Source organism: Schistocerca cancellata, chromosome 2 (genome assembly GCF_023864275.1).
Source record: "Schistocerca cancellata isolate TAMUIC-IGC-003103 chromosome 2, iqSchCanc2.1, whole genome shotgun sequence".
In the NCBI taxonomy this organism is placed as follows: domain Eukaryota; kingdom Metazoa; phylum Arthropoda; class Insecta; order Orthoptera; family Acrididae; genus Schistocerca; species Schistocerca cancellata.
This window is the reverse complement of record NC_064627.1, coordinates 255,224,726-255,237,024: the sequence shown is the minus strand read 5'-3', so window position 1 is coordinate 255,237,024 and position 12,299 is coordinate 255,224,726. Positions and strand designations below refer to the sequence as shown.

The window sequence follows — 12,299 nt, the reverse complement described above, 5'->3', positions numbered from 1 at the left end:
ACACAAATAAGTGTCAAACGATAATTTTAGTGGTTGTTGAGATATACAAATTTATGTAAATCTCTTACTTTTCAGTTTCACAAAATGTAGCTATCACACACACTAGTATCACCTTCCATACTGATATTAACAGGTATCTAGGTAAACAGCGCATTGTAAAATGTTGATAAAATAGCTTTTTAACAACAAAAGTATTCCTATGCCATTATAAATTTTCGAACATTCTTTCCAGTTTAATTTGTTTTTGATTAGTTTAAATTAAGTGTATTTTCTGTCCCATAGATCCATTCTGAAGAGATCCTCAAGATACAGTTACTATACTCTGGGAATGTGTGATGGAGTGAATGAGTAGTACATATGAAGATTTAATTTTAAAACTGAAAGGAATTAAGAATGTACTAATGTGTACACAATATTGCATAATCAAGTAGTACAGTATATGAAACGCGTTTTATAAAATAGTCGGTATTTGTATTGACGAAAAAACATCTTTACTTTAGTCCTTCACACATGCAAATAGAATCTTCTTTAAAGTCTGTCTCGCTTTCTATGAGAACATAGTGCTAGAATACTAAAAATAATTAAAGGATTATGATTAGTTAGACAGGGGAAGTACCTGATTACACGAGAGAAGCAACCATGGTCATTATCCGTAGTGTGTCTCAGGTAGTCAGAAAAAGTACACTGTCCCGCAATCTGCATAATTCGGATTGACTGTACGGTCTTATTCTTGACGATTCGTGATCTAGGTGTCATAGAGGAAGGGTATATCTTTCATTGTTCTCAGAATTTTGCTGCAATTTTCAGTCATGTTGGTATGCGAGCAGTACTGTGACAGACGACAGAATAAAGAGCATATGACCGTTAATAAAAGATCAGGATGATCCAACTGAGAATTTGTTAGCTAAACACAAAATTTTTCTTCTTCCTACAAGTTATAATACTGCATGGAGTGTTACACAGTCTTTGTCTAGAGACATTAGCTTATTGTGGAATAAGGAATTATATAATAATGTAATAGTTTTCAAGCAAATCTAATTATTGTGTACTGTATGAATATTTAGACCACACACAAACTGTTTCAGTTGCGGTTTCTAATTTGAGAATGATTGGTTCGATATGGGAACTGGACATTAGTGAGAGTGTGCAATTTGAGGTAACTGAATCACAAAAGGAATTCATGAACTTTAAAAACTGTGCATTCGAAACGCTAACTGATTGTTTAATAAAGACTTAATACCAGTGATACTTTAATACAAAATACTATACAGCTATTTTTCAAAGAGCTTACCTTAATTTGCTAGTGTAGGCAGACCTGATGTGTACAGCAAACTTACACCAGCTTAATAACGAACAGTGTGCAGTTTAGGGACCTGTGCAGTGCAGTATTTTTACAGCATTTCTTGACTGATTTTAATTTTTCTTCGCCCAACATCAAGGAGCTGATTTGTCAAGCTTATCGTAGTACGTGAGCACAAGTAGAGTTAGCACGTACAAAAGACCACACTGCTGCAATGTGTCATCCTCCTGTTCTGAAACATTTTTAAAGATTAAAACTGCTGTAGGGACAAGCACTTTTTCTGGTTTCAACACTTGTACTTTTTTGGTATCTTTTAACTTGCACTGAACAGGACTATTAGGAGATTACCATGTGAAATTAAGAAGATGTTTACTTGTTCTTCAGCATTTGAAATCTATTCGATCCTTCAGTTGAAATTTCAAGCTAATAAACTTGCTAACATGTCCTCTGGCAAACATATCATCGTCCTCTGTTAACTTCAGTAAATCTTTTTCGGGCATAAGATCCCATCGGCATATTGTTATACAGACCAATGTTTCGAGCTCCGTGGCAAGGTCCTTCATCTAGTTTATGTATTTGTTAATGGACCATTGTTCATTCAAATCTTATGTAGTGTTACTTGGAATTAGTTATCGAGAACATAGTTGAACTCTGTTTTTGATGGAATGACGCGAGCGGAGGTGAAGACTGACGTTCTTCATGGATAGCAGTTTTTATGTTAATATATTGGTTAGTTCTGAAAAACTAACGTTAGCCTGATGAAGGCCATCTACAACAGCTATCGACCTGTTTGTCTGTGTAACAATATGACACCATAGTCACGTGTCCAGAAATTTGTTATTAAAGACTGAAGACATTAGCAGACATCGAAGAAAATGTGGGCTCACGTATGATATTTAACGGATAGTGAATTGCCTGATGAATTATATACTTCAAGATGAAACACAAGTAACAAATCTGGAAATATTTTCATTCTGACACTCACTTAAGAGCAAACCCATTTTTCTTACGTTTTATTTCACACATACAAATAAAATATAAGACGTCAGGAACACTTAGCACCTAGCAGCATTCATCCTGGAAGTAATGGTTGGTTTAGAAGAAAACAACGAGGCCTGTTATTCAGCTTTTTGTCATCTGTGAACTCATTTTTTTTTATTAGAATGTCTCTAAAATTCTCTTCTTCCCATAGTATCTTATTTCTTTACTAGTTAGGCACAACTGAGAATTAGTTCTGTCAAAGCTGCAGAAAATGTGAAATAGCAACGATGGAAATTAAGCCCAAAACAGACAACAAAGTTCCTTCTACAGAACACCAGAAATTAACCACATTTCAAGTACCTCTGGTTGTTACAATGTCGATGTTATCTATATAGATGTGAAAATTTAAATCCCGATGTATGGATTATCAAAATATACTATTAATTTTATGCTTGTCTATTACGGATATTTTAGAACCCGTGACCATTAATTAAATGTAAATACACAAAACTGCAGCCAGTCACTTTTTTGAACAATTATTTATTATTCCATGAACCGGTTTTCGAACCTTTTCAGGTTCAGCTCCAGATGGTCTTCTGGAAGTTACATCACTGTTTCTATCATAATGCTGGGTACTGGCTTGCGACAGCATGGACGGCTTTTCTCTGTTAGTATCCATCTGTTGATGACCAGTTAGTACATCACTTAACACACTGGCACACAATCTGTAAAAATTTACACGGTGATAGTGAAACTTTGTCAGCATCCACCATGTGCTATACAAAAGTTGTATAGCACATGCGGGCTGCTGGCAATGTTTAGCGATCACAGTGTAAATTTTTACAGATTGTGAAACAGTGTGGCCGGCCGTGGTGGCCGAGCGGTTTTAGGTGTTTCAGTCCGGATCCACCCTGCTGCTACGGTCGCAGGTTCGAATCCTGCCTCGGGCATGGATGTGTGTGATGTCCTTAGGTTAGTTAGGTTTGAGTAGTTCTAAGTTTATGGGACTGATGACCTCAGATGTTAAGTCCCATAGTGCTTAGAGCCATTTGAACGATTTTTTGTAACAGTGTGATGCACCAGCTGGCCATGAAAGCGGAAACAGACAGGTGGACACTACAGAGAAAATCCGTCCATACTGTCTCAAGCTAGCACCAGCATTGTGCTAGAAATAGTGATGTAACTTCCAGAAAACTATCTGAAGATGAGCCTGAGAAGGTTCCATTACCGGTTCATGGAATAATAAAGAACTATTCAAAAAGGTGACTGGTTGCAGTTTTGTGTATTTACATCATTAATTTAATAACACAGGCACCAAACACTTCAAAAGCATGTACATTTTCGGTATCACAGGGTTTTAGACTGTGTTTCTCCTAACAAATTAACGATTTAATTGACAGGGAACAAAGTGAAGTAATGGTAATTGTAAAGTGCAATGCAAAAAATAGACTTCCGACTTGTGGAAGTGGCGAAATGCTGGTGCTACTTCCTAAACTTCTTCCTGACTCATAGTATCATGTTGATGAGTTAAAAATAAAGTTTAGTCATTGTGATATAGATGGCTGAACATGCTTGAAATATCTTATAGCATACAATCACTTAAAAAATATGAAATCGATACCATTAAATATAACTTACAGCTTACATTTACTCACAAAAAAAACCATTCTTCTGCTAGCTGAAGAACGAGAAACACCAGTTTGCCCATTGCAGAAGGCTGTAGCGAAGCTACGAGTAGTGGTTGTCTCTGAAAGTAAAAGGTAGATTAAAAAATTTTGTATCGATGTCTCGTGCCAATTCGTTACTCCTTGACCGTTCAACTCAGAGAGATCTCGCCCAGTATGACTAGGTACGTGACGGTAGCGCAGAGGGCGGACACCAGCAGCGTTCGGTCGATTGTAAAAAAGCCGGCAGCTGTGAAGGCGACCCGTGGAGTGGCCACCACCTGCCGCATCAGCTCGTCCATCTCCGGCCACGATGCTCTGCAGCCCGTCAGCGCGGCCGCCCTCACCACCAGAACTGTGGTGCGCTCTGCCTCGTCCGCTGTCGCCGAACAGGACAGCACCAGGGCGACGAGGCTCAGCAGGTGTGACGTCATCCACATCAAGGACACCGACGCGGAACCACTAATCACGGTGCCTCGGCTCCTTTCCGGCGCCACGAACAGCACCAGAACCTCGTACGAGCAGTATATGAGAGCGGAGAAAGCACCCGCTACCTCGAGGGCCATGGTGACGCCGTGCTGACGCATCAGCAACTCTGAGGCGCGGTGCAGGACGGCGTGCGCCTGCCGCAGGCGGTCCACTTTGGCAGGGCAGCAGGTGCGAGTCGGCCGAACGCAGCCCAGGAGTATTTTTGACAGTTGTTGATCGCCACAGGAGGCAAATGCCTTGACAATACTGTTGTTGAACGCACACAGTCTTGCCCACAGCTCCAGGATGAGAATGTTGATATTCAAGGTCACAATGCTGTTCACAAGTCCAAATACGGCGTACAGGATCCACAGAGGCATTCTCGAATGATCAGGATACCGGCGAAGATAACAAAAGACCGAAAAACCGTCTGCTATTATTAGAAGTGCGGAAATGCAGGTTAAAACTACCCCTATTTTCTTCTCTCTTTTACCTCTCTTCTGGAGTACGTGCCCGTCAAAATATTTAAGTACTTCTAGAAACTGTCTCATGTCCTTTAGCATAAACGTGCTGCTCTTTGCTAGAGCCCATAATACTTTAGAACGAATGACTATCCTCACTGTTACATCGATGAAAACTGTAACTTTTGACAGTTGTTGGTATATCTCGTGCAGTGTATAGAGGTCTAACACTAGAGCGGCAATCATTAAAAGGAACCAAGGATTGGAAGCTGCTAGTAATCGCTTACACACCGCTGACGATTCTTTCAGACACTCATCCAGTCGTTTGGAAGGCATGAGCCCGGCTATTTGCCACAGTGTATGTAACGGTTCGACTACAACGTAAAACCAGTTACGAGACATTTTAAACAAGTTGTCCTCCTACAAATTATTCACCTATCAATCTTTTTGCGCATTTCTTTCTTTACTATCATCCAGCATTCGTAAATTCACTGAATTATCCCACGTAAGCTACTGGTGAATATTCAGCGTTAGTAGCTGAACCCCACATGTGATGCATTGTCAGAGCAGCCCCTTATAAAGCGCTCATGGTGAGAAATGATCCATGAAGAGCGCTCCATTAGCGTAATTGATTGCTTTCTCCGTCACTTCGTCGAAGTGTTCGCATATCAGTAACGGAAATTGGTTCCGTCGATGATGGTTGCACTTACACATTACATAAGAATCTTTTGTTCTCTGCTCATGATATAGTGCAGCCTGAGATACCTTGTTAAGTATACAACGTAAATTTATAATCTAATTGCTTTGGAATATCAAAGAGGCCACTAATGGAAGCACAAGTACACGATATCTAAACATAAAGTTACAATTCCTCTAGGAATATCGATATTTCAATTACTGTAGATGTTCCCAGCATAAGCGACGTCCTTATGACTGCCAGTTATAATATTTTGAGTTCATTTCAGAAGGAGAGATTCAACTGAAAGATGCCAGAATCTCTGAACAAGTAATTCCTGGAGCACATTGTGTCGCAGTAAGTTTAGCGATACATGACATGGCTTCGAATTACGCAACTCGCAGCAAGAAATCATTGGTGAAAATCGACAGTGGACGAAAACAAATTGTAAGTGTTTGGAAAAAAAATCGTTGTGAACAATAATGGAGCTAGTGCAACTCATATGGTGTCAAACTTCAATCAGCATATGCGATTTTCTACCTCGGCAATTATGCTGCGACGTTAGCTGCACGAAGGAAACACAACCCGCATTGTGGGACATTACAGACGAGAGGTTCTTTATTTTTACAATGTACATAAGAATAAATATAGTCCGTATGTTATGACTGAAGGTTAATGTCCTTTTCAACCAGACATGTTTCACTCATTCGTAGACTAATGGGCATCATCAGTGTTCTAGAAGGTTGTTTAATTATTCAGCGAGACGTATTTTGTTCTGAGTCATGTAAAGTTTCCTGGCAACACACTGAGGTTATCGTACTAGTTTCAAACACAAGACTGCGTTGTCTTACTTACTTTGATGTTTCTTATTCTTTTCCTGGGTCTTGTGTACGCACTAGAAGAGTACAATATAAATTTCGAGTTAACTGTATGTCACGATTAGGCACTTCGATGGAAATAACCTCCTTTCATGGACACTACACTTGACGTTGCTGCAGAGGTAACTTACGGATCATGAGAGTAAAGGAGAGTAGCAGTGAAGTTGAGAGGCAGGGTGAGTGGGTGCTGTAGTGATGGGGGTGCCCGCTAACTGCTGTTCACACACATTAAAACCACGTTCACACACGAAGCTGACGTGACGGCACTGCTAGTGGCGCACTGTAGCAGCGCCGTAGTTGCGTGTATGAACACCCAGTTTTCAGTGGCGTCACACGTCACACAAGTGACGTCCATAAAAAGTTTCACAAAAACTTCAACTCGCATGTACTTTGTGACGCTATTAGCCATCCCCAGCGACAGAGCAGTACCCGACTGCTCCCTGGAGGCTTTGTTTCGAAACATTAGCATTTTACCGTAGTTATCGTAATAAATGCTGCTGCACTCCTTTCGATTTGAGTGGGTTTTCATTTTCTTGGGGAGAAAAAATGAAAACAGTGGTTGGTAGGTATACTTTCGTAAGTTCTGTAGCTTGAAGAAGAACGAACTGTTATTATAGTTAAATGTTCTATACCAGTGAGTGTCTGTGTATCCATGCGTGAGTTAATCTGCCTCTTTGGGTAAAAAAGGCGCAAGGTGCAGCACAAGTGGCTGTGGAGTGTAAGGCTGCACCAGGTTAACCTGCAAGGGCAGCAACATTCATAATTACACAGTGACTTTCAAATCAAAATACAATTAACAAACATCCTTTCCATTTTATCAGAAAGCAGCTTTAAACAGTAAAAAAAAAAAAATTCTACACTGTCGCTCGAAAGTTTTTGAACAAACGCAAATTGGAACCAGAAATTTTAGAAACACTCATAAGCCAGATTTCGAAAAATCTTTAGCTCAAACTAAATACATGAAATCAAATTTTATTCTCTCCTCGAAGTAGTCTCCTTTGGCTTTAGTAACTGCTCTGCATCCACGAGGCATTCTTGCTGTCAGCTTCATCAGGGTGTCCTCGGTGATAACGCCTCCATTCCTCTTGTAGTCGGGTCCAGAGGTGACGAACGTTGGTAATAAGCCTTGATTGAACTGCTTTATCCAAGTGATCCCAAAGCAGTTAGGGGATTGGGACAGCCAGATCATGTTTTTCAGTTCCTTCTTTTTTTTTCTAAATTTGCTAGATACGACGCTTTACACGGTTTTGAAGTGTCTTTATGGTCGTTATCTTGCTGTAGGACGAATCCCATGGCAATCAAATGTCTTCCACATGGCTTTGCGGGATACTGTAAAATGCGATGGTAATCCTCGTTTTTCATTGTTCTGTTTATTTCTACAAGTTCACCAGTCTTACCGCCTCCAAAACATCCCCTGAATACGAGGGAACCTCTTCCATGCTTTAATGTGGGAGATGCACGTTGGTGTAACATTCGTTCACATGGCAATCGGTGAACAAACTTGCGTCGCTTTGTGCCAAAGACCTCAAATTTAGATTCGTAAGTGAAAAGTATATTTTTCCACTGATATGCTGCCCAGCTTTCATGTTGTCTTGCCTAGTGTAGCTTCTTCTGGCTATTAACAGCCGTCAGTAATGGTTTCTTAGCCGCCACACGCCCGTTGAAGTTCACTGCCTGAAGACGTCTTTTCACAGTAGTTACACTCACCGGCTTTTTCATATTCGGGTTGAGTTCTGCTGCTAAAACTGGCGCTGTTTTGAAGCGATCACATTTACTTGTGACTGCTATATATTTGCCATCATTTTTGATGTGACTTTTGGCCTACCCTTTCGAGGTTCGTACATATTCTGGCCAGAGTCTGCATGCCTCTACAAGGTACACACATCAAAAAAAAAGTTTTGTATCACCTCGGTTCTGGAATCTGTACAGAAAATTGGAATAGAGGTCAAATTAAACATCATTTATGTCCTTTTTATAGCTCATGAAAACCACACATTGCATGTAGTACCAACATACAGCGAGACCTTCAGAGGTGGTGATCCAATTTGCTCTACACACTGGTACCTCTAATACCCAGTAGCACGTCCTCTTGCATTGGTGCATGCCTATATTCGTCATCACATACTATCCACAAGTTCATCATGGCACTGTCGGTCCAGACTGCCCCACTCCTCAACGGCGATTCGGCGTAGATCCCTCAGAGTGGCTAGTTGGCCATGTCGTCCAAAAAACAGCGCTTTTGAATCTAACACAAGCATGTTCGATAGGGTTCATGTCTGGAGAACACGCTGACCACTCTAGTCGAGCGATGTCGTTATCTTGAAGGAAGTCATTCACAAGACGTGCACGATGGGGGCGTGAATTGTCGTCCATGAAGACGAATGCCTCGCCAATATATTGCCGACATTGTTGCTCTGTCGGTCGGAGGATGGCACTCACGTATCGTGCAGTCGTTACGGCGCCTTCCATGACCACCAGCGGCGTACGTTGGCCCCACACAATGCCACCCCAAAACAGTAGGGAACGTCCACCTTGCTGCACTCGCCTGGTTAATATTGGTGATTTTAACAACTGCTAATAGTGCCAAAAATAAATAAATTATTATTATTATCGTAATAATAAATGTTGGTCTAGGCAGTCAGCATGACCGGAATGCCTCCAAGCACGTCTACGACGATTATCTGGTTGAAGGCATATGCGGCACTCATCGGTGAAGAGAACGTTATGCCAATCCTGAGCGGTCCATCTGTACCGCGCTGCGTGGTGTCGTAGTAGCAAAGATGGCCCTCGCCATGGACGTCGAGATTGAAGTAGCGCATCATGCGGCCTGTTGCGCACAGTTTGAGTCGTAACACGACGTCCTGTGGCTGCACGAAAAGCATTATTCAACATGGTGGCGTTGCTGTCAGGGTTCCTCCGAGCCATAATACATAGGTAGCGGTCATCCACTGCTGTAGTAGCCATTCCTGAGCGAAGCATGTCATCAACAGTTCCTGTCTCCCTGTTTCTCCTCCATGTCCGAACAATATCGCTTTGGTTCACTACGAGATGCCTGACTAGACACTTCCCTAGTTCAGAGCCCTTCCTGGTACAAAGTAGCAATGCGGACGCGATCGAACCGCGGTGTTGACCCTCTAGGCATGATTAAACTACAGATAACACGAGCCTTGTACCTCCTTCCTGGTGGAATGACTGGAACTGATCCGCTGTCTGATCCCCTCGTCTGATATGCGCTGCTCACCCATGGTTGTTTACATCTTTGGCAGGTTTAGTGACATCTATGAACAGTCAAAGCGACTGTGTCTGTGATACAACATCCACAGTCAACATCTATGTTTTTTTTTAATGTGTGTATAATGTACACATGCAAGGGAAATGCACAACGTTTATCTGTTGAAAGCTCCTTTCTACGTCCGATTATCGATGTTTACGCTGAGCACTGACTGAAGTTCACTCTTTGATATCTAGTGCATAACTACATGCCCCTTTCTTACCTGTAACCGTGTTTACAGAATTGTTGACGTCCTATGAACGCCATCGAATGAGGAAAGGTATTATGTCGCCATAATACGAAATTAGCGGCATTAAATGCTTGGAAACTGAACAGCACAGCAAAGGAAACTTATGTTTTGAACTATTTCATTTTTAAAAACTTGTAACATTACTCTTAAACGTTATATTGAGCGTGACACTGGGGAAACAATATAGCTAATTCGTATTTGCATCCCATAAATAGCTTTTTTTAATCTTACATTCAGGACGTCCTAAAACGTTTGATTGATAATGTACATTTGAGACAATGAAATTTCGACTACAGATATTAAACCTTAAAATAATTAATAACAAGGTACTCACACAATCAGCCCTTTTAAATAGCTAAGGTTATCTCCATAGATCATAGTTAATGATTCTATCCCACAATAACAAATGCGAAGCCTTATCAACAACATTAGATTTTAAATAGTTAAAAAATTATTCTGTAACAATAATGATGATAAACCTGCACTTAGTAAGCAGAGGCCAAATAATTAATAATTTTACCCCACACAATAATAAAAACAAAATCTTAAAAAAATAGTTTTTAAATAGCTTCACCCCACACAATAACAATGACCAAGTCTTAGGCAAATTACTTTTAAAGTTGCAAAAAAATTTCGGTGGAAAACAATACTAATAACAAAGCCGGACTTAAGCTGTAGGGCTCAAATAATTAATGATCTTGCCCCTCACAATAATAATGACAAAAGCTAGTGATAAATCAGTTTTTAAATAGTTAAAAATTGGGAAGTATGTATCTCTCTTAATTAATGACGTTCTGTGTCCCTGAACGTTTCACACTGGCTTACAAGAAGTAAAGCAAGGCGTCCAAGTAACCGTTAGCAATCGATGCTAACAGCCAGTTACGATAATGAACTCTTTTTTTTCTGATCCTTAATTTCATCCCTTGCACCACATTCGCATTATAGGCTTTTAATTTCGTATGTTTTAGTACACAATGACACTATGCGCGAGATAAACCAAGCTGTCGCGCTAACCTCCTTACTGATTTGTTGGGACTTCTCGTTATGTCCATGTGAATTCCGTCTATAGTTTCAGGAGTCCTCGCCGTTAGTCGTCTGAATATTTTGAACCGATCCTACAGTCCTTCATGTTTTGTACCGATCTTGAATAGCGCTAGACGCGGTATACTACGATAGACAAACATAAATGCAACCCGTGGCCCTACCAAATGGTACACCACGGCCCTCGCTTCCAGACGAAACACATGTCACAGCGCCGCTAAATAGGTTATTGGCCGTAAATCCCAAATGGAACCATGTCTATAACACACTGACATTGGCCAGGAGTGACCGATAATGGAACAGATACCGCTCAAACATAAACGTTCATGTACAGGACACTGCATCAAGTACTTCCCCTTCCCTTCCTTTTTTTTGCCTCTAGGCACTGGACGGAAACGGGGGAGGTCCAGAGCGGACTGGACACAAGCGTCAGCGGGCGCGGCCACGCCACAAACAAACATAGGGAACAACTAGGGCAATAATAATAACAGTAAATCTCACAGCACGGCACAAGGGCCTCACTACGACAAAAGACTGGTCCATGGGAACAAGTATTAACCCCCCCCCCCCAAAAAAGAAACAAATGTGTATAGAGCTGTAAGCAAGCTAACGGATGTATATGGCCCACACCGGGCAAAATCCGTTACTTATGGCAAGAATGAAGCTGGCACACTGCAGGCCAAATTTTGACTTGAAGACAACACTATACTACATATTAATAATACACTAGCGAGATAATATTTAACCTTGTAAGGCGGATACTTAAAATACCAATCGGAAAGGAAATAACTGCTCTTAAATCCTTACAAGACTACCGACTCCCCTATGTTAGAAAACAGTACAGCCAACTTCACTAAACGACATTGACAAAATCTGAGAGCCTCGCTCATGTGGCCTTGTTTCACTATACAACGCACTTATGTATAAGTCCAAGCCATAACGGCCGGACAGGCAACCAACAGCCACACCAACCGGGAAAGGGCGGTGAAAGAACAGCATACGGTGAGAGTAGCTGCCCACCACCAATGCTTAACACGGTGGATTCACTTTACATTAGGGAACTGAAGCAGGGAACGGCCACCTGCAGCAATGTTTGAAAAGACAGTCACAGTAAGCCGGCCGCGGTGGTCTCGCGGTTCTAAGCGCGCAGTCCGGAACCGCGCGACCACTACGGTCGCAGGTTCGAATCCTGCCTCGGGCATGGATGTGTGTGATGTCCTTAGGTTAGTTAGGTTTAAGTAGTTCTAAGTTCTAAGGGACTGATGACCACAGCTGTTAAGTCCCATAGTGCTCAGAGCCATTTTTGAAC

General features: G+C 41.4%; 1 protein-coding gene across 1 annotated transcript; it reads right to left on the bottom strand.

The window, feature by feature from the left end:
- Positions 1-4,097: 4,097 nt before the first annotated feature.
- Positions 4,098-4,793, bottom strand: LOC126152957 (putative gustatory receptor 2a). The gene has a single exon (XM_049916039.1). It carries the CDS (start codon positions 4,791-4,793, stop codon positions 4,098-4,100), a length of 696 nt encoding a protein of 231 aa, XP_049771996.1.
- Between the last annotated feature and the right edge of the window lie 7,506 nt (positions 4,794-12,299).

What these genes read in the sequence shown, in the direction of transcription:
- LOC126152957 (XM_049916039.1), bottom strand. Translation starts at nt 4,793, where the DNA reads ATGCCTCTGTGGATCCTGTACGCCGTATTTGGACTTGTGAACAGCATT.